The sequence below is a fragment of the Syngnathoides biaculeatus genome, chromosome 16, assembly GCF_019802595.1.
Source record: "Syngnathoides biaculeatus isolate LvHL_M chromosome 16, ASM1980259v1, whole genome shotgun sequence".
In the NCBI taxonomy this organism is placed as follows: domain Eukaryota; kingdom Metazoa; phylum Chordata; class Actinopteri; order Syngnathiformes; family Syngnathidae; genus Syngnathoides; species Syngnathoides biaculeatus.
This window is the reverse complement of record NC_084655.1, coordinates 21,213,928-21,236,528: the sequence shown is the minus strand read 5'-3', so window position 1 is coordinate 21,236,528 and position 22,601 is coordinate 21,213,928. Positions and strand designations below refer to the sequence as shown.

At 45.2% G+C, this 22,601-nt stretch overlaps 2 protein-coding genes across 5 annotated transcripts in view; one reads left to right on the top strand and one right to left on the bottom strand.

Annotated features, from left to right (window-relative positions):
- pbx4 (pre-B-cell leukemia transcription factor 4) overlaps positions 1-17,963 on the top strand; it is a 31,221-nt gene extending 13,258 nt beyond the window's left edge. For both annotated transcript variants that reach the window (XM_061846110.1, XM_061846111.1), the window contains 6 exons: positions 7,742-7,986; positions 8,947-9,137; positions 9,254-9,389; positions 10,362-10,518; positions 14,235-14,321; positions 14,986-17,963. In XM_061846110.1, coding sequence (XP_061702094.1) covers positions 7,742-7,986; positions 8,947-9,137; positions 9,254-9,389; positions 10,362-10,518; positions 14,235-14,278 — 773 coding nt within the window. In that variant the 3' untranslated portion in view covers positions 14,279-14,321; positions 14,986-17,963. The remainder of the gene's footprint in view (positions 1-7,741; positions 7,987-8,946; positions 9,138-9,253; positions 9,390-10,361; positions 10,519-14,234; positions 14,322-14,985) is intronic.
- A 3,298-nt stretch (positions 17,964-21,261) lies between these two features.
- The window catches only part of brd4 (bromodomain containing 4), a 29,696-nt gene continuing 28,356 nt past the window's right edge, over positions 21,262-22,601 (bottom strand). For all 3 annotated transcript variants that reach the window (XM_061845608.1, XM_061845607.1, XM_061845606.1), the window contains 2 exons: positions 22,113-22,386; positions 21,262-21,550 (listed from right to left, as the gene is read on the bottom strand). In XM_061845608.1, coding sequence (XP_061701592.1) covers positions 21,482-21,550; positions 22,113-22,386 — 343 coding nt within the window. In that variant the 3' untranslated portion in view covers positions 21,262-21,481. The remainder of the gene's footprint in view (positions 21,551-22,112; positions 22,387-22,601) is intronic.

The window sequence follows — 22,601 nt, the reverse complement described above, 5'->3', positions numbered from 1 at the left end:
GCATCATTTGCATAACAGTGCAAATTAACGACCTCTCAAATGAGCATTCATTTTTCACAAAGTCTTTAGGAGCTCCTTAAGAGTCTGCACTAATGAGCACAGGAGGCAGCTGGCTTGATGAGAGTCGACTAGGGGAAGGGCCGAGCCGTGCCGTTCCCGCTTTGCTTTTACGCGTTCTTCATCCTCCTCTTCCTCTTGTGACATTTCACAATCCCGTGCTTTTTCCCTCTTTCCCCGTGCACAACGGCAATGGACTTTATAATAATACACTGGAGGCCAACTTTTGTGATCCTCATTCCTTTGTTGTTGATTAATCACGTTTTGAAGCAACAGAGGCAAAATGGAGCACGATACTGGGTTGCAACCGGAAGGTGCGTCGTTGAGTTAGGTCGCAACGAGTGTGCAGTCTACAGATGAACAAGGGAATGTCAGCTATGGGAATTTTTTTTATTGAGATCCATGCAGACCACTGCTATGCAACACTGGGCATAGAGTGAATGCAAAGTTTACACAGACCTGTTCAACACCCTTTTTTTTTTCCCAATAATAAAAAAACTTTTTTTTTTTTTTCAAAAGGGAAAGTAAAAGTAAACATACAAACAATTATGTGGTTGCACAAGTGTGCACACCCTCCTGTAAATGGGATATGGCCAGTTTCAGAATGAATCGCTTCAATTCAAACTATTGTAAAATGGGAGTCAGCACGGACCCCAAATAAATTTCAACTGTTCTTAGCAAATCCCTGCAGGTTTTGTGTTAACACTTACTGCAATTTCATGCTGATCAAACATCCTTTCACCATGTCTAAGGCCCCAGTTCCACTTGAAGAAAAGCAGCCCCAGCTCATTATGCTGCCACCACCATGCTTACCTTTATGTGCGTTGCTCTTTCAGTGATGAGCAATATTGTGTTTGTGGCAAACAGCCATCCAGCCATTTTGTTTGCCGCTTATCCTCACGAGGGTCGCGGCGAGTGCTGTAGCCTATACCAGCTGTCAACGGGGAGGAGGCGGGGTACACCCTGAACTGGTTGCCAGCCAATCGCAGGGCACATGGAGACAAACAGCCACACTCACAAGCACACCTACGGGCAATTTAGAATGTTCAATTAATGTTGCATGTTTTTGGAATGTGGGAGGAAACCAGAGTGCCCGGGGGAAACCCACGCACGGGGTAGGGGAGAACATGGAAACTCCACACAGGCGGGTCCGGGATTGAACCCGGGACCTCAGAACTGTGAGGCGAATGCTTTTCCAGCTGATCCATCGTGCCCCCTGTGGCAAACATAGGTTTTGCAATTATGGCCAACAAGTTGAAATGTGTTTTCTTTGTAACGATTACACATTTTTGTGAGACTTGGACCTGGGGCCCTAGACAACTTGAAAAGAAGGATCAACAATATCAATAAATATCAATCAGTGTTATCTGTTATCTAAAATCTTCTGGCTTGTGCTAAAAAGCACAAAAAAATGTCAAAGTCCTGCCAGAACATCACATGTTTGGACCTAATCAGAGGTACTTTAAATGGTGGTAGTGAGTTTTAATGCCATATAAAATGAGTTTGACTGTGATTGGTTCATACTGAAGATAGCCTCATCCCATTTATGAGAGTGTGTGAACTTGTGCAAGCATGTCATTTTATTTGCTTAGTATTACGTGCAATCTCGAAAAGGGTTATAGGTCAGACTAATGGTGGAAAATGTTTTGAAATGACTTGGGTTGGTCTCATCTTTTACATCCCAAAAAGCCTGGCGTCCCACCAGAAATGTTGACTTTTATATCCAGTCTGAAAGGAATACTATAAATTCTGCATTAATTAATGGATTGTTCATTTTCTCACTCATGAAAATGTCAAATTCATATTCCTCGACAAAATATATATGATACTTTTTGAATTTTGATGCTTCCTAAAGCAGCCAGTGTACTTAATGGCAGCTCACGTCTTAAAGTTAAACTATTCTGATGTAAATAAAATTTACTACTTCAGTCTTCACCCTGACCACACTTAAAATAATTGCACGTGCTCTGTCATCACATCATCTTTTATTTAATAGCACAAACAAACGTAGTCTGCTTTTTATGTGGAAAATACTTGCGATTAAATGTAAAGTAGTTGTAATTACAGTTTTGTGTGTTTTCTTTTATAGAGTCTAGCCTGCATTTTAGTGACTGGTAATTAACGTTCAAGAGAAATTAATTCTGCGGACTCAAATGTTTTTATCTCCTAAATTAGGTGAAAAATGTTAATATTTCGGTTGCGTTTCAATTCTGTTGTATGTTTTTGATCGTAAAACGTAGTTCCGTTTTTCCCGATAACCCAAAATATGCATCTAAACGATTAAGACACAGCAAAGCCACGATTCCTTGACAACACTAATTGATCTATCCCTCATTAGCGTTTAGTGCGCTCGTGTGTTTGTGCTCGGTTGAGACGGTGTTTGCGTATGAGGGGTTCAAGGGGGGGCTCGGCGTCGTCATCGCTCTGGCGTCCAATTCTCTCCCTTTTAGTTAATTAAGTGCTGATTAATGATGTGCTGGGGCTGAAGTGCAGCCCAAGGTGTGAGTCGTCCAATTCCACAACTTAATCAGACCCCACCGCGCTTACTACATAGAGTCCTGTAAATCTAGATGCGATTGTTTGTTTGTTTGTTTGTAGCGTAGCGAAGGGCTGCGTGCAACAGGACTCCAGTGAGCTCCCCAAACAGATGCTGATTAGTGTGAGCTGCTTAAAGTAGCAATGAACATATGGATTGTGCTCATTAAGTTGACTGTACTCCACACACACACGTACAAAAAAAAAAAAATCACCGTATTTAATACAAAAATGGGTGGGAGGGGTGTATGTAACAATGCTTTAATCTTGACATTACAACATTTTCATTTCCTAAAACGTCATTAAGGAAACATCTTATTTGTAATGTGTTGATGTCAGACAGTGTCCTCATCAAGAGAGCCCCTCCTTTCCTTTAACCTTCCTACCTACTAGCATGACACGAACCTGACCTTTAAAAAAAAAAAAAAAAAAAAAAAATTACAAATATCATACCTAACAAGCACTAACATAAACGGGCATATCGCACTCGTTCCTTGTAAGGCAAATGCGCACATTCTTTTGCAGTACATCATTTTTTATTATTGTGGAAAGATTTCGGTGTCCCAGTTCTCTTTATCTGTGTAATGAAAGGATAACTGATGCATTCGCACTCCCATCTTTTCTCCCTTCCCGGCATGCCTCGACTCTGGATTCCGTATACTGTATTTCTGTAAGCGCTCGGTGTCTCTTCCCCGCTTTGCACAAACACACACGCACACACACAAACGCGCATCTTCTCCTGTGACTCCTTTTTGCAATTCTCCTTGGTTCTCCTTCCACCCTCCCCTCTCTCCTCACCTTTTTTCCCCTCTTCCTCCCCTTCCCCTATCCTTCTCTCCCGCTCCCTTGCTCTCTCCCAGTGAAAGGCTGAGAATACCCAAGGGAGCTGATGCAATTAAAATGCTAATCCTGTCTGTCTACAGAGAGAGGGAGGGGGGGGGGGGGGGGCTGACAGCATGAGGGATTGCGGCTCACATGGAGAACTCGACTGAAATGGAGAACAGAGGGGGGAGGGCGAGGGGGTGGGGGTGCGCTGAAAGAGAGAGGGGGGAGGGGATGTGTGTTAGGGGGAGACGGAGTGAAAAAGGGGATGCTAGCGAGGGGAAAGACAGACAAGGATAAAGCTTGTGCTGTGAGCTGAGCAATGATATACTGACTGCGTTTAAGTCTTATCTGCGCCCCTGTGTGGACGGTATTATGGTTAATGTACATCACGAACACAGTATTGGTTGGGCTCTTCTTCACCCTTACTCACAGCCCGCTGTTGTGTCTGCACAGCTCAACGGCTTCCACAACTGGCAGCGGTGCAGAAATGAGAATGATTATGTATGCAGCAAAAGCCCAGCTGGATACCCTGAATATTTCATAGTATATGTTGCTCGCTCCATCTCTCGGTGCCACGGCGAGGGTGGGAACATGTGCAAAGTACTGTGGGCCCTCTCCCCGTCTTATCGGAATAAGACGAATTTAAGTAGCGTCGCTTCTCAGTAACTCAACCGTCATGCGTGCGCTTTCAAGACGAGCCATTTGAGCAAAAACAGCTTCCCCCCCTTTTGAAGTCATTTTTCACGGCATCTGCGGCGGGTCGGAGAAAGTCTAGCGGCAACAAGTAATGCAAATTAGGCAACAACCAAGCAAGAAGTAAGCCAAAAAGTCTGAATGTGTTAAAATAAAGAGACCTTATTTCCACAGATATACAGTACGTATGCAAAATCCCAACTCATCGCTGCATCTGCTGTAATACCACAAGACCACTAGACTGTGCTTGAGTGCAATTGTGGGTAATCACGGCTTAATTGAAGTAATTAGGAGAATGTAGGGGCATTAGGCTACAGCTGGGGGCCATAATGAGGTGGGGAGGGGCGGTAAAGTGCTGAGAAGCCTTTGGAGTTGTACAGTTGCCCTCTGTACTGTACATCAGCTCTATTTCTCCATGAATGGACAGTAAAAAAAAGCACCCCTGACCCACCGCGACGGACATCCAACGTGTCCTGCGACAGAGCGGCCCGATTCTCATTTCCTGCGCACGCAACTCGGGCGGAGGTGTCGATTTCGGCAGCACAACAGGCCCAAAAAGGGAACTTTTTTGGGCGCTTTGAATTAACCTAGCGGAGAGCCTGCCGGTGAATGACTGCGAGGGAGGAAAAAGTGGAGGGAAAATGATGGGCGAATCAGGGTCATTAGTTCAGGCGGCAGGGTCTGCTGCATTCCTGAGCCCTAAGATGGGGGAGCAGCAGAGCAGGAATGTGCCTTGGAAAGCGACGAGACCTAAGCGGAGAGAAAGAAACAGGCAAGAAGGAACAAGAAAAGAAAAAAAAGGGAGGGAGGGAGTTGGACGCTTTGCTACAAATGGTGGAACACTCATTTATCAAACGAAGGCTGGAGGAAAAAAAAAAACTGAACTCATCTTCTCGGTCTGTGGCATCTGGAATGTTTGAGCAAAACTTTTTTTTTTTTCTTTTCCACATTTGTTAGCACAACAACCCACGCCGTGATGTGTAGCCGCTAAGCTGTTGTTCTGTCTCGTCCTCCGCTATAAAAGAACCACACTATGACTCACTCGCTATGACTTTTTTTTTTTTTTTGTCGAGCAAAAGTCGCAGGAAGCAGAAAGGTTTCAACTGACCGATTTTGTGCGCGACGTAACCTTTGACAAACTCGGGTAATCTTCGAGGAGGACCCCGTAACACCATCTATTTTCCGTATTGTTATATTTCTTTAAAACAACCTTTTTTTGCCCCCAATATGACAATTTTAAGTCACTTAAGCAGCACGGAGCATTTGCTTAATAAAGGTGATGTTAAGTCTAATTGTCGTGTTAATAAACTGCTCAGTTTCGCCTTGCCTTATTATTAGCCCTCAAAATATGTCCGAGTGAACTAAGAGACGACGTTTCCATGTGTACGTTATCGTTTTTGTATTCTTAGAGAACCGAGGCACTCTCCACAAAGTGCTCTTCTTCTCTTTACCTTTCCTGCCGCGTGAAAGATTTAGAACGGAGTGAAATGTCGGGAGGTGGCGAGCTAAAAGATAGTCGTCTGCGCCAGAAACTTTCCACTAACATGGTGTTATCTTGAGGTTTGTGTATGTGTGAAAGAGAGAGATGAGAGGGGGGCTGCGGGCTGACAGAGGTCCTGGTATAATACAGTGGTGGAGAGCAGCGACTGATAACTATACTTATGGCCACTGGGGCTCATAGTGACAGCACATGCACTCCCATTACTGGTCCCATGCCTCATGCCCTTATCTCTGGCAGCCTGCCACCGAGGGACCACACTGCCCTCTGCTGTACGTCCTGAGCACAAGTTGGGCTTCATTGACGATTCAGTCGGAAAGAGCTCGGCGGTGGGTGGAGCAAAACCTGACTGGGTTTGACAGGGCTGCAAACTCTTGGAATTTAAAGGTCCACTCTCATGAAATGCATGATTTTTAGTATGTTATTGTTGGGGGAAAAAAAAGCCAGTTGGAATGGAACCATCTGTTTTGTTTTTTTTTTAACAAAATGATTTTGACATATACGGCTTTTTGTCACTCCTGCCATGAAAATCCTCTCGAGGGATTTGTTTTCGAGAAGAAGCAGGAAGTGACGTTAGTAGCACCGCCCACTCAAGCGGTCTCGTATGTTAATACTAGTTTTTACCTGCTGGAAGGTAGCTCTTTCTTCCTTCGTATTAGCCAAAATGCCAGCTCGTTGTATTGCACTCGGAGGATGGATTAATTCTTCCTACTTTTTAAAAAGACCCGGTTCATCGTGAAAAATGGATTGCACGAGTGCAAAGGACGAGAGCTTTGTGGGTTCCAAATGTGTATACAGCTACTAAAAAAAACAATAGGTGGGGGTGGGGGAGAGACGTAATCCTCTCAGAATGTAACAAAAGATCCGCGGACGCGTCACGGGTGCTGAATGTGTCTGTATCCGTCGGCGCTTCAGCTGGGGTGCCTCATTGCGGCACCACCCGGGTGGCTCATACATACTGTCTGGGAGACTTGTAAATTAGAAGTGGTCCGCATATCATCTAAATACGGCTCGAAACGAAATGATAGGGTAATATTGCCCCGGTCACTTTACTCCATTGTCTCCACGGCGGACGGCTTCAGCCGGGCTGGCTCATACATACTGTCTGTTAGTCTGCTGTTAGTTAGAAGTGATCTGCATATCATCGAAATATGGCTCGAAACGATAGGGTAATAGTGCCCCGATCACTTCACTCGATTGTGAGATGTTCTATTCTTTGAAATGAGCTTCCGTGTCCCATAGTAGGTGGCACAGCGTGTTTTCAATGGCGAATGTCCCGGTGTGACGTAATGGACAGACGTTGCAGGCAATATGGCTACCACTTGGATGTCGAATGAGATGACGCGCTCTCCACTCATATTTATTTTTTCGTGTGGACATTGAAGTATTTTAGAATGTTTGTAGGCATGACTCTTGGCCTTCCACTGCACCTGCCAGTAGAGCATATCTCTGCATCTGTGTTCTATTTACCAAAAACGTGAATAGGTTTAACACAAAAAGACGATTTGATTAATTCTATTTCTAGGTTCCGTGATGTATGCCGAAACCGACACGACAGGCATTGTGAGAATATGTCGTCACGCGACGCAAGGATTTTCATTCACATATTTACCGCACTCATGAGTCAACTGCTGTGTTAGTATTTGAGGTAGAGCCAACTTGTAGACGTCTCAACTGGGAAGGTTCACGCTGCCACGTTGCCACCGTTAGCCATGCTGGGGAAACAAAATTGCCTGAGTCAAAAGTAGGCCTGTTATTGTCGATTCTTTTCAGAATCGACTGTCCTATTGATATTTCATCGACTAACCAAGTTAGGAACCCCCTGTGGGGGGAAAAAAAACTAAACTAATCAGGTAAAAGTACATATACACGTATGCAACCCCCGCAAAATCAAACCTTCCCCCCACACACTCAACGGGAAGGATGCAAAAATTTGAGGTGATGAACAGGGGAAAAAGATCCACGAGGCCTTGCTTGAAGCTTTGGCCACTAGAAGAAACAGTACTTCCGTCAAAATGCAGACTAACCTCTGAAGTTGACATTTAGGCTGCAATATGCAAACGATCCCCCGTACTAAAATGTTTCACGTGGTCCGTACTAACTCCATTTTCCCTTCTACCTTCTTCCATCCAGTGCTGAGTATACGAGGCGTGCAGGAGGAAGACCCCCCAGATCCGCAAATCATGCGTCTGGACAACATGCTTTTGGCGGAGGGCGTCTCCGGGCCGGAGAAAGGCGGCGGGTCGGCCGCGGCGGCCGCGGCTGCAGCGGCGGCGGGCGGCTCGCCCACCGACAGCAGCATTGAACACTCCGACTACAGAGCCAAGCTGGCTCAGATTCGCCAGATATACCACTCCGAGCTGGAGAAATATGAACAGGTGTGGTCCTCAGCCTGCTCGAAAATCATTTACAAACCTGTCAATCACATTTAAGACATGTTCCACCAAGTGGTGCAGTTGTGTGATTTGGAACAATAAATCCTGATTGGCTTGTGTTCCCACAGTACGGTACATGGGCGGGATGGCCATAACTGTATGAGCTATGCCCAATAGTGTGACTAAACAGTGTATGCCGCCAATAAATTGAGCAGACACAATTTCATAATAGCATAAACGAGAAAAAAAAACAAATTCAAGAAAAAGGCTGCTTCCTCTCACATTCCAAAAACGGACATTTTCCTTTGGTGTGAATGTAAGTGTGATTGGTGTTTGGATGGATGTCAATCCCAAAATCCCCCAACATTTCATTGGTGCAGTGGTGCCTCGTTCCTCAACCACAATCCCGCACAGCAGATTCACGCTCGGCGATCAAATCCTTCTCGAAGTCGACAGTTTTACACACCACTTTCCTTTTTTCAGCACCAGCGGTTCCACTTGGCTTCTTTGGCACGATGACCGCCGGTTAATATTGCTGAATAGGAATAAAAAAAAGTCACTACTAGGACACGTCCCCATGTTTGTCTTTTCCGTTTTTTTTTTCGGGAGTGCGTTCGAATTCACAATAACAAATCGTCGTGGGTCAGCTGGCGTTTGAATACTGATTTTCGTTCGAGAACCAAAGCAAAAAAAAAAAAAAAAAATTGTGAAATTTTCGTTCAAACACCGATTTATACGAATACAGAAACGTTTGAAAACTGAGAACGCCTTGTATATGTATTCTGTTCAAATTCCCTGCCATGCTTCCTCATGACAAGCAGATTATCCAGTCTGAAAGAGTTAGAGAGGCAAGACATTCTCTTCATATCCACTGACTTCTTTCGTAGCACCTGACAGCTTCTCCACTTTGTCTTTCTTTATCTCAGCAGTAGCTTTCAAGACTTGTCTTGGCTCTCTCCGCAGGCATGCAGCGAGTTCACCAACCATGTAATGAACCTGCTGAGAGAGCAGTCTCGAACACGGCCCATCTCGCCCAAGGAGATCGAGCGCATGGTGGCCATCATCCACCGCAAGTTCAGCTCCATCCAGATGCAGCTCAAGCAGAGCACCTGCGAGGCCGTCATGATCCTGCGCTCGCGCTTCCTTGACGCCAGGTCTGTGCGTGCGCTGCGTGTATTTGTGTGCGTGTGACTCTGATTCCTGGTAAGACTCCGGAAGGCTGAACTCGCATTCCGAGCATGCTGCTGAATATTTCCTCTCCTCGCGTCAGACGCAAGAGGCGCAACTTCAACAAGCAGGCGACAGAGGTGCTCAACGAGTATTTCTACTCCCACCTGTCTAACCCTTACCCGAGCGAGGAGGCAAAGGAGGAGCTTGCCAAAAAGTGTGGGATCACGGTGTCTCAGGTAAATACAACCGCCAAGGATGGATTCACTCTGCGTGGCTCAAGTGAGATTTTTTTTTTTTTCCAATCAATTAACCATACATTTAAGATATGCATCATGGCGGCGTGATGAGGAAAAAACGTGCATGGAATCCAAATCAGGCTTCATCCAGATATGGATGAAAAACGAAGAAAGCGGTCTCCCATGCACTCCCAAACGCAATAGGTGAAAATCTGCAAAAGAGAAACCAGATAGTGAGAGCTGCGGCTGACAGCAGATTCTGCGTTAAGTGTGCTCACGGGTTTTACTGTCCAACTGAAAAGGTGGGTCTCCTTTGGGCATTAAGTAAGTAAGTCTGCTGCGATCGACCGAAACTGCCTGGCCGATCGCGACCGACGCATTGAGCACCCCTGTCCTAGACGGATGCGAGTACAGTGTAAACGCCTACATCGGATGTGCCAGCTTGATGTCATCAAAATGGTGACGTATGCACACCCGTGCCCGTTGAAACAACACAAATAAACACGGCTGAGAGCAGCCAAAAAAATACATAATTGATTGCGGTGTGAATACGCTGCAGTTGAGACAAATTAAGTGCTGGCAGCAGAAAGTGATCCAATGCGGAGTTGACCCACATTTAAATAAAGCGCAGTGGAAGAGTCACCCCAGGCTAGCTAGACATTGTGTAACTTATTTTTTCTATTCATGTATTTTTGCTTACTTTAGTGTTGTCACTGCTTGGTGTTCACATTTGTGGAGTTGTTTATACGCAATTTCGGTGTTTGTGCATCTGGGTTGGTTTAAAGTATACTTCCAGTGTACAAATAGCCCTGTCGGGTGCGCGTCAATTGAAACGGTCATGGAAATAGTCAAAAAGTCAGATACGGGCATTCAAATTCAAATTGAGTCCTCGGGACCTGCCACGTGAATCCAGCCTACGTCCGTCCCCCGTAGTTGGTCATGTGAACGACTCCGTCATCCGCCTGTGTCCAGGTCTCTAATTGGTTCGGCAACAAGAGAATACGTTACAAGAAGAACATTGGCAAGTTCCAGGAGGAAGCCAACCTCTACGCAGTCAAGACAGCGGTGGACGCCGCCAACGTGTCGGCGCAAGCTAGCCAGGCCAACTCACCGGCGACGCCCAACTCAGGTAGCACCCCTTGCCGTCACTGACCGGTTATCACAGATGGGCACGCCAGTGATTTTGGAACTTTTCAAACTTAAGTGCCACCTAAAAAAAAAAAAAAAAAAATCAGGAATGAAAATGAAAGAAAACTGTCTTCACCCATTCGTGAACAGCGTCCCATTTTTGGGACATCATGATTTTCAATCCTTCAGTATATTAAAATATTTAAGTGTTTTAATCTAATACTGTTTTTTGGGACGATCTGCTAAGAAAACCCAAATACCCAGCGTCCCATTTTTTGGATGATATTCTAAATAAAGTTATATTATAACTTAACCATAAACCAAAAAGAAGTGTTATTTCCTTGATTGTGGCGTGTTAGGCAAAAAATTGCCACCCTGCCCATGAACGGGTTAAAGTTAAAAACAACTGAACTATAGTTAACAAATTTGATGCAATTTAACACTATTTTAGGCAGTGTAACTTTTTGCGGTTTAATTTTTGATTTTTTTTTCATACCACAAGAGGGAGCCTATGCACAGTTGTGACTGAAAATGTTAGCAGTACTCACTGAGAATTTCCTTATTTAAGATTTCTCAGAGGATAGACTGTGATTTTTTTTTTTTTTTTCCCCCAATAATTTGAAACTGTTCCCCGGTGTCTTAACATTAGACAATTTATTACAGGGTGAAGAATTGTTGTACCCTTTACGATTTCCTGTCTAGTTCTCATGCAAGTGAGGCAGGTCCCATCCACAATCCGTATAACTGCTGGCCCGGTACAAAGTCCGGCTTTTGTTACCACATCCACCTGAGCGGATGGAGCTCGAGTTTTGTCACTACTGAAAGAAGCTCATAGACACATTTTCAGAAACGCAGATGACCCAAAAAAAAAATGCTAGGTTTAATTTCCCCATTTGATTGATGGACTACGAAGACTCTCCTATAGGAAAGTCAATTTTTCATGATTGGTCTTCCTTCCAGGTGGCAAGGCTGCAAGTGTAGTTTAGTGGCGCCACTCGTTAAGAAACCCTTACGTGTCATTTGAGCAGGCCAGACCACTTGAGAAAAATGAAAATGAGTATTGTAATCGTTTTCTCTAACGCGCTAGTTTGAACGTGTGAAATAGCAGCCAAAAAAGATGTTCGGTCTACATCACTAAACCACTGCTGGCAGTTCTGCTCTTGTCCCTCCGCCTCCTCATCTCGTCTTGCGCTGACCCTTTGCCCCCCCTCTCAAATAACAAGCGTGGGCTCTCATTCATGCACCGCCTGTGGCGTCACCGGGGTGACGCGGTTTGTCTCACGCAGGCGACACCTACCTTGGGCTGCGATTGCTCAACGGTGAGGGCATCAGCATCGCAGCCTCTCTCCAGCCGCAGGTACGCTCTGAGGACAGCTGCGTCCAGGGATAGCTCCTTTGTAGTCTAGCTCCTGTTGACCCCACCCGCCCCCTCCGCTCCCCGGTTCCCCCTCTTCCCAAGAAAGTCCGAACAAGGACCGCTGAGGAGTTAGAGGAATAATTCCTGTTTCCAATCCTTTAGTTGTGTGAGCGTGTCCCCCTCCGCCGAACTATTGTCAGCTTTCACCCTGTGGTGCAGCGAGACGATACCCCCACCCACTTCCCGCCGTCACTGATCCCGCCACGCTCCTCCGAGCCTCCCTGTCGGTGTCCAAAAGTATATGATCCCTTTGGAATGGACCGAATTTCTGCAAAAATGCGTCATAAAGTGTGATGTGATCTTCATCAAAGTTGTAGCAACAGACAAACACGGGGCTGCAATTAATACCGCACAAATACCGTAATTCCCGGCCGACAGAGCGCACCTGGTTATAAGCCTCACTCAGGAAATAAAAGGAAATAACATTTGGTACATACACAGGCCGCAGACGTGTAAAAGCCGCAAGTGCCCACATTGAAACCCACATTGAAAGACGGTACACAGAGAGTTTAACCCTAGCGCCACCGCGCTAATGCTAACGCTAACGCTAGTGCCACCGCACGCTAACGCCGCCGCGCTAACAGGGCCGGTTAAAAAAAGACATGCTAGTAAAAAAATCACTGCGACACGGCAGTAACACGCTAGTGGAGCGTTAACAGTGCCGGACCGGTAAAAGTCATTTTCTCGACACATATATTCCACCGGTCTCACTCTTACCTTTTCCGCTCGAGTGCCCCCCCCCCCCCCCCCCCAAATTAGCCGCATCGCCGCATAAACCGCAGGGTTGAAAGCGTGTGGAAAAAAGTTGCGGCTTACAGGCCGGAACTTACGGTAATTGGATGTTTTACGGTAAGTTTAGGCTAATAATTCCAGTACACCGGTTTTCAGTATTCTGAAGAATTATCAGCGCATATTGTAGCAAGTAGCAGTCCAAAATTCCTCTTTAACAATAGCTGAAAACGAATGGCGCACAAACAATGATATATAGTGAGGCTCACCATATTTTCTCTCTTCTCTCTGACATCTGAATGCGGGGATTTCATCGTGGTTGAGACTCGTATTTCAAGAAAAACCTCATCCAAGCGTTTCCTGTAGTCGCTGATGAAACCTGCACAAGGATTTTGGAAAAAAATAAATAAATGTAACAATAGTTTGGGGATCTCCTGGTGAATATTGCTTTACGCAAAACAATTATTAATGAGTTATTCTGAGGGCCCTTTCATGTGAGTTGTGGCTCACATGATCAAGCGAAGCTTCTTCAGAATAGCAAACGCCAAACCACTACGTTTTGTTTTTTTTAGTCGTGCAACTTCAACCAACACCTCAATTCTTGTCACATTGACGTCCGATCTTGGAAGAATATAGCGGTTCACATACTTTTCCCATCCTATTACATGGCACAGGAGGGGTGGGGGTGTCACAAAAGTTTGAGTTAATTTGCTTACCACATTCAAACATTACATTAAAACACGCATTGAAACACAAGATATTTACAAAGACGGCACACAGAGAGTTTAACGCTAGCACCGCGGTAACTGTGCCGGTTAAAAAAAAAACATACCGGTACAAATCACTGAGACGCGGCAGTAACACGCTAGCGCAGCGCTAACAGGGCTGGACCGGTAAAAGTCACTTCCTCGGCACATACATTCCACCGGTCTCACTTTTACCTTTTCCGGTCAAGTCCCCCCATGCGGCCGTTAGGAAAAAAAAAATGCACATATTAACCGCATCACCGCATAAACCGCAGGGTTGACAGGGTGTGGAAAAAAGTTGCCGGAAATCACGGTACGTTATTTGTACTTATAAAATCATTTTCAGACTAATGAAGTGGACTTGGATCATTTCCTGCGTCACACGCGTTGATCTTTGGCAGCACACTGGTAGGAAATTTAAGCAGCTCGAGTTCATTGACCGTTGTCACTTAGATGACGATCGGATCACATTTATGACTTGCTTGTTTTGAAATTTCCATTCAACTCCAAAGATACCGACCTTTTTCTTCTGCCATTTTTGCAAACAGAACACAACTTTTGTCCGAGTGAGCTCCGTTCCGCACGTCTCGCTCTCCCGGCCGTTGTCCGCTTGTCGTCCGTCTTTCCACGGAAAGAAACGCGCAAGCGGTTGTCGTGTTAGTTGTGATTAAGTGCAACCACGGGGAGCGGCGATTTGGATACGCGCGCGACAAGATTGCGGCGACTCACTCGGCGATGTTGTCGTCTGGTTTGTTGTGTTTGAAAGTAAGGATTTTGTGTAGTAGTCATGTGGACTGACTTGTCGTGTGCGCGTTGTGCCGACAGGTGGATACCCTGCACCGTGCTACACACCTGACGGGCGGCTATGAGGAGCTGTCGGGCGGCGGCCTCTACACCCCTCATCGCCTGGATGTGAGTAACTCGTCACGACGCCACACGACTGCCTCGAGGCCTCCTTTTCAATTTGATCCCCCCCCCCCCCCCCCAAAAAAAAAGTCTTTTACGGTTTAAAAGTGTCCCCAAGTGCATTCCGGGAGAGCCGTCATCTATCTATCTATCTATCTATCGAGCTATCTATCTATCTATCCATCCATCCATCCATCCATCCATCCATCCATCCTCTTAGTTACTTATCCTCACAAGGCGGCGGCTCCAACTGCCAGAGACACGTTTCTTGGGTGTTTTTTGACACTATTGGCAAATGGAGATGATTCTGAGAGTAGCTTGAAAAAGGCCATCCTGGACATTTTCATCCTAAATAATCTTGCAAAGGTCAGCTGGTAAAGCATTGGCATCACAGTTCTGAGGACCCGGGTTCGATCCCGGACCAGTCTGTGTGGAGTTCGCATGTTCCCCGGGTTTCCTCCCACATCCCCAAAACATGCAACATTAATTGGACGCTCTAAATTTCCCCTCAGTGTGATTGTGAGTGCGACTGTTTGTCTCAATGTGCCTATCCGGCACTCCCCGCGACCCTCGTGAGGATAAGCAGTGAAGAAAAATGGATGGATCATCTTGCAAACCTGATAAGAGGACATTAAAGGTTATGTTTTTGTTTGTTTTGTTTTTTTCGCAGGCTAACAGCTGGCAGGACCCAACCAACCCCCCCTCCGTCACCTCCCCTTCCGCAGCTCCCGGCAGCGTCCACTCCGACACCTCCAACTGATCCGAGCGGCCTCCGCCTTCCACCGCCTCGCCATTTTCACCAGGGGGGAGGGGGCGGCCTCGGGTGTGTGTGGGGGGGTGGGGGGGTGCCCTCTCCCGCCGCCATCTCGGACTCAACGGGATCACGTCATGAACACATCACACTGTGCTGGAACACAGGACAGCAACGCAACCCTGGACTTCACCCCCCCCCCCCCCCCAATTGTGAATATGCACGTTATCTTCACACACAAACACACACACACGCACGCTCTTCCCCTCCGGCTACCGTTCGATCGGTCGCTTGCTCGTGCGACCCGACTGGCGCCCACCAAAGCGGCGCCCGACTCGTCATCATCACCATTATCATCGTCGCGTCACCCCGTTAGCATCTTATGAGCGTGGCTAACCAGTTAGCAGGCAAAGAAGGAGAAGAAACGTGGATGGAACTAATTGTCCTTTTTTTTAGGGGGGTGGGTGGGGTCACTACAGTTATTTCTTTTCCCCCCCATTGGCTCGTTTTTCTGATTGTCGCCCATTTTGCGTGTCTTTCTTTTTCTTTCGTTTTATTTGTAAGAACGCACCAGCCGCCACCAAAAATCCACACACACACGCTGCCAACAACGCATCGGAGAGGGCGAGCGAGGGTGGGGGGTGAGGGGGGGGGTTCCGCTCACGACGGCGAGGGCGACCACCGCGAATCTTCTATGCATGTTAGGACTCGTTCTAGACGTGTGTTCTCGTGGCCCCCCCCCCACCCCAGCCCCACTTCTCACTTTTTAGCTTGGTTTTTAATTAAGAAAAATGGAGAGAAAAAAACTATCAAAGGGTATAAATATTACAGTCAGACCAAAAAATAGCAAACAAAAAAAAAGACACGAGCGTCACGCGTCGCTCACGGTTGTGTGCGTCGTCATGGCGACGCGCACGACTTACTTTCTGTTGTACCAAAACCAAAAATCCCACAGTCAGTAATATGATGATGAAATCCACTATTTTTCTGTGTCTTGCTATGTTTTTTTTTTGGGGGGGGGGGGAGAGGGAGGTAGAAACATATTTTCATTTTTCAATGTTTACAAATATCTTCCCCCCGGCCAATCAGATGAGGGCTCCTCTGTCTCACTTTCCTTTTGGCCTAGTCACCAAAAAAAAAAAAAAAAAAAAAATCAACAAAAAACTGAACGACTGCTCTCCGGAACAACTTTTGAGCTATTTTTTTAACACGACTTTTAATGTTCGAGTTAGGTCGTCGCCTTATGAAAATGGAAAGTAACTCATGATGAAACTCAGATTAACTCATTCACTTCCAGCCGACTTCAAACGTCGCCCGCATTGCCAACATTTCTCGAGCATTTTGAATCGCTGTGAATATTGTGACAAAATATTGGAGCGAACCTACCGAAGGATTCTAACCTTTTTTTTTTGATGGGGTTTTGACGTCGTTTCTACCTAAGAACTTGGGTTGGTTTCATCAAAAGCTGAGAAAAGAACCTTTTTGGAACAAGTAATCCATCCGTGTGTCTTAAGAGCCGCTTATCCTCACAAGGGTTCGCGGAAGTACCGGAGTGGATCCCGGTTGTGATCGGGCAGGAGGCGGGGTACACCCGGAACTGGTCGCCAGCCAATCACAGGGCACATTGAGACAAACAGTCACACAATCACACCTTGGGGCAATTTAGTGCCCAGTTAATGTTGTGTGTTTTTGGGGATGTGGGAGGAAACCCACGCATGCACGGGGAGAACATGCAAACTCCACATGGGGGGTGGGCAGGATTTGAACCCCGGTCCTCATGACTGCAAGGCCAACGCTCTAACCCAGTTCCCCGGAACAAGCAATGTCAGGCAGAATTCAAATCCAAAGCAACGCAACAGTGCCCCCTACTGGCGTTTGTATTTTGGACAGTGGCGATCAACTGTTTGATTTCATTTGACGATTATAATCGTCCAGGGCAGTGAATGAGTTAAAAAAAAAAAAAAAGAATAAAATAGCATAAATGACTGATGTGATATCTCGACATGTAATTACTTATTTCTAAAACACCAAAATGTCATTAAGCCCCTCCCCGCCTCCCCCTCCTCTTTTTTTTTCTACCTGTGTAATGGATGTCACTGTACAGTTTGTGTAATATTTCATTTTTTTTCCACTTTTGACAGCTCAAATGCAACTTTTTATTTGGCCCGTTTTGTCACCCCCCCCCCCCACCCCAATGTAACTCTTCTCTCACACTCGCAGGACTCGCGATATTAACTCTTGTCAACATTATTATTATTTTTTTTCAATTTTTGTTATTATTTAGGCTTATTGTTACATAACCGAGTGGAAATCTGGGGTTTTACTGCTCGGGGCATTTGCTGCTGTGGAAAAAATGATGCTTCTGTGTTGAAGAAAGTGATGGGGGCGGGGGGGCCTCCACAGATGCAAATGCCCCCCCCCTAAAAATCCCTTTTGATTCTTTTTTTTTTTTTTTCTCTTAGTATATTTGTATCGCCTCTCTCTCTCTATTTCTCTGTCTTTCTCTCCCTTGTATTTATCCCTCTCTACCTCTGTCTTTCCATCTCTGTTGTATATAATAAGCCCCCAAATGTCCCCCCCCCCCAAACCCACCGCTGTTTTCAGACCCGCGCGTCTGTCTGAACTCCTTTTATACCTCAACTTTAGAATTGTTCTAGAAAGAAAGTTAAAAACAAAGGAAGAATGACAAAATGTAGTGTTCTTATTAGAAACTTAATAAATACACAAAAAAAATGTAGTGTGATTATTATTTTTTTTTCTTCTTCCTTCCTTTTCTTCTACCAGTATTTGATTTGAGATTTTAGGAGTGTTTGATTTTTTTTTCTTCCTTTTTTTAAGTTGTCACAAAAATGCTCTTGTGATAGTCAAATGTAATAAAAAGGAGAGATTGCACCATCTTCTGAATCATGTCAGTCTTATAATAACACGTCTTCAACATGAATTTTATCGAGATGGGAGATGAGCAAACATTTAGCCGTGCCAATGTGGAATTTATGACCTTTCAACTTGCTCTTGCAACTTTACCCAAAAGGTTCAGTTCTTTTTTTTTTTTTTTTTTTTTTTTAAGTACCTACAAAACATAATTTGAGACACACATAAGAAAGAGGCCCCATAGCTCAGTGGTGAGAGCACTGGTTTGGTAAACCAGGGGTTGTGAGTTCGAACACTGGGGCTTCTACTCCCCGTGAGGGGTTGCCTTAGGAAGGGCGTCCGTCGTAAAAACTGCTAACAAATATTAGCGTTCATCTGATGTGGCACATTGTGCCGACCCCTAACGGGACAAGCTGAAAGATTCTTATCCTATTAGCATTGAGCTCGCAAAAAATATGTAATTATCCTTATGGAGTAATGTAGCTAATTTTTTTTATGTAATTACTAAATATGTATACATAAATGTATATTGTTGAGGTTTTACCAGTTGTTGATTTATATGAATGTTATGCAAAGACAGTGCTACTGTTAGCGCTGCGCTAGCCGTTAAATTCTTTCTGTGTACCGAGGCTTATAACCAGGTGTGCTAACGCTAGTGCCGCGCTAACACTAACGCTAGCGTTGCGCCAGGGCTCAGCAACCTTTTTGAGGCTGAGGGCTACTTTGTGAGCGCCGATCGTATGAAGGGCTACGTGACCTGTTTGCGGCAAATTTCAGACTCAGTTCATTACACGTACATGAAATATTTTATATGTTTTAATTTATTGTAGTAAATGACGTTACTAGTATTTTAAAAGTTTAATTCAGATAAGCAAGACAGATTCAGAATTTAAAACACAAATAATAGTAACAATTTGTGGCCTATGGTATTTTTAGAACATACATTTATTGTAGTTTTGAAGTACTTTAGAAAAAAAAATATCCATAGAATTGTTGGCGAATGGAAAAAAAAGTTTTACATTAATAATCCAAGACCAATGTTTTATAAATATATATTCATATCAGTTTTGTAATTACTGTGTGCAATTCATTGTAAACAAATAATAATTGAACTGCAGTTTTTTTAATTTTCAAAGTTGTATAATTGTTCATCTTAAAACAAATCCAAGACAGATTTTTGTTTATTTCATTTTTTTTAATTGTTTTCTATAAAAAAAAAAAAAGATGACATGAGAACAGGCTGAGTCAAGAGATTTCGATCGACCGCTCTCATAATCGCGACAATAAATTTCAGGACATTGTTTGTGAACAAACCACCTTTGACCCCCCCCCCTCCCGAAAAGCTCAACGCGTGTAACAAAATAAAGATACCTGAATATTAATAACTCTTGGGGCCGAGTCAGCACATTCGCCGTTGAACACATGGCACCACATTTCTTGCGGGAAAAGAGAGAGAGAGAGAGAAAAGCCGAGAAGGACTTCAGTTGACATGGGGGGAGGGGGGGGGGATCTCCTGAAGTACTATTTATTGTCTTCAATAAAACGCAAATATCTTTTTTTAAAAAAAATAATAAAATAAACACAATTGCGCAGCCATTCAAATGTACACAATCACACACGAGCAGAAGCCAAACGTGTCCGAGCTGAGACTAAAATGAGAGCACGCTTGTTTTACAAGTCCAGCTAAAAACACATTTAAAAAAAAAAAAAAAAAAAAAAACATCGGGTCAAATATAAAATGCCCCCCCCCCTTCTTTTATACACAAACTCACTGACGGAAAAAAAAAAAAAAAAAAAAAAAAACATTCACCCCAGCCCTGTTCGGATCTCACACTCGTGAGCGAGTGAAGCCAAAAAAGGAGAATTGCAGCACAATAATTAATAATAATAACCGTAATCATACAGGCACTGGAGAAAAACAAAACAAAACCGAAACGACGACGCCTCGACAAAGAAGTCACGTCCGCTAATAAGAACCAAAAGTGAGACCGAGTTGTTGTTGTTTTTTTAAACTTGTAAATTGGAGGATGTGTCAAGTTTGAATTCGGCAGCGCGACTGCCGATACCGAGTTGAGCTTTTTCGCTCTGTAGTGAAACCATTAGAACAATCATAACCATAATAATAATAATAATAATATCGGTGAACCTCTGGGTCCGGTCGGGGATGGCGAAACACGCCCTCAACTGTCTTGGGAATTAAATACTCACAGGTGTGACGGTCTGAGCGTTCCCCCGTGCTGAAAAGTCCCCTTGTGATTAATGCGCGTGCGTTACTTAGCAGGGGAACTCTGGGCACGGAGCAGACGCATACTGGGAAATCTCCCGGTCTCATCGTTCCCCTTCTTCTACATAGAGGGAGCTAACATACATTATAATCTAACCTTAAAACAAAAGTTGATAAAAAGATGTACACATATATGTACGTTCGTCGTGTTCGACTGGCACACGTTGAAGCGTGGACGGGGACGTTTCAGACTGGCCGGAAGTTTACAAAATATATGCGCGTGGGCGTTTATTATTGCATATGCGCGTATATTTTGTAAACGTCCGGCCGGTCTGAAACGTCCCCGTCCAGTTATGGTTCGATTTATAACGTATGTTAGCGCCCTCTATGTAGCAAAAGGGGAAATACGAGACCGGCTGAGTTCCCAGTAAGCGTCTGCCCCGTGCCCAGAGTTCCCCTGCTCGTAACGCACGCGCATTAATCCCAAGGGGACTTCTCAGCCCGGGGGAGCGCTCAGACCGCCACACCTGTGCAACGATAACGCATATATCTTCCTTTTCTTTCTTTTGAAACGAGCTACCTTCGCCGTGACGTAGGCCAGAGCGTAAAAAGCTTGTTTTGGCATAGATGCGTGTGTGTGTGTGTGGTGCCGTGGAGTGTATCCGTAAAGAAAAAGCAGAAATAAAAACGCTCCTAAATAAAGTTATTGTAGTATAAGAAAATACTTTACAGTAGATACTAAGAGGATGACTGCCCCCTACGTGTTGTCGTCGTTATTCAATGTCGCGGTCTTAAAGAGATATGTGTAAGGCAAAAGTGTACCTTCTCTAGTGAGAAATAGACATGATTTACAGTGTGGAAGGCCCCCCCCCGAAGACCACTTCAGATCTTCACGTATGACAAACATTAAAAAAAAAAAAAAAAAAGAAAGCGAGCAAGTCTTGTCCTCCACTTCAGTTCCAGAAACAAACGTGCTCGAGTTTTGTGTCAGTAAATAATCAGAGCTTCGAGTTCAAATTATTGTCATTGTTATGCCCCCTCCCCATGTTGTCACCCCCCACCCTAAAAAAAAAAAAAAAAAAAAAAAAAAAACTGCAAGATGGAGACGACAAAAAGGCAAAGAGTGCCAAAATGGCGTTCACTTCCCAAGAGGACGATGATAATGATGTGGCGCACGATTTTAGTCAAAAAGTTTTTGCTTGTTTGTGTGCGCGTGTGTGTGTGGGGGGCGGGGGGGGGTCGTTCGCAGGTGGGAAGATTTTTGTGTCTTTTTTTTTTTTTTTTGCAGTTAGTTTCCACCCTTCGTCCTTTGTGGGCTCCTCAGAAGATGTTCTCTTCAAAGATCGCCATTAAGTCACTTTGGAAATTCATGTCAATCGTTGCTGCCATCTGGAAAGACAAAAAACAACAATTAGAACAATTGGCGGCGAAAACAAATTCTAATCACTCACATTTCAAAAATGTACGCGTGGGGTCGGTCATGCCCGCGGATATAGAGGTAGGGATGGAATCTCAATTTACCGAGTTTGTTATACCAGAGTATGTAGTTGTTACCGAATACCATAATCAATATTTATTGACACTGCACAGACTGAGACAGACAGTCACAGACATCCGTCCATCCATTTTCTTAGCTGCTTATCCTCACGAGGGTCGCGGGGAGTGCCGGAGCCTACCCCAGCTGTCAATGCATTGCCTGTTTCCGGGTGAATACTGATTGTTTAGGAGCAGGCTTTTTTTTTTGTGAATATTTACAAAATAAACACGTAAATTAATGTCAAAGACTACACAAAATAAGCGACGTCTTTCAATATCTACTTTTTCTACTCGTAAAAAATTTTACGCGCGTGTTTTTTCGTCCTCGACTGTCCAGATTTGCGAGCGCGATCGTCAAAATTCCAAAGTGAAGCAAAACGCATCCGCATATATTTTTGGGGAGACTCGTTCATACCGCTTCGCGCCGCCTCCTCTCCTGCTCCCGCCGGCGTGCCAGCTCCCTCTGCTGGTCGAGCGGGCTGTGCACGGCGGCGACGGGCTGCGGCGGCGTCGGGGGCTGCGGGGGCGGCGGCGGCTGCGGGGACGGCGCCGGCGTTTGGATCACAGCTGGCTGAGGCTCGGGCTGCTGTGGGGGCACTTGGATGTGCTGCTGCTGCTGCTCGGGACGTCGGCGCGGCTCCTCGTGGACCCGCCGGCTCGTCTCCAGGACGTCGTCGTCATCCCGACCTCTGCGATGTTCGCCGTCGCGAGTTAGATTTCGAGAGTGGTTCGTAATATCGATGACAATTTCCTTTGTCTACGTTGTGTTGCATTATGTTAGCATTGAGCTCACAAAAAAAAAGATATTAAACGGGCTTTGACACGATCGGGACTTTTAGGGCCGATCACAGAACTTTACAAAAACGATAACCGATCCGATCGCCGGTGTGTGCCTTGGCTCCCG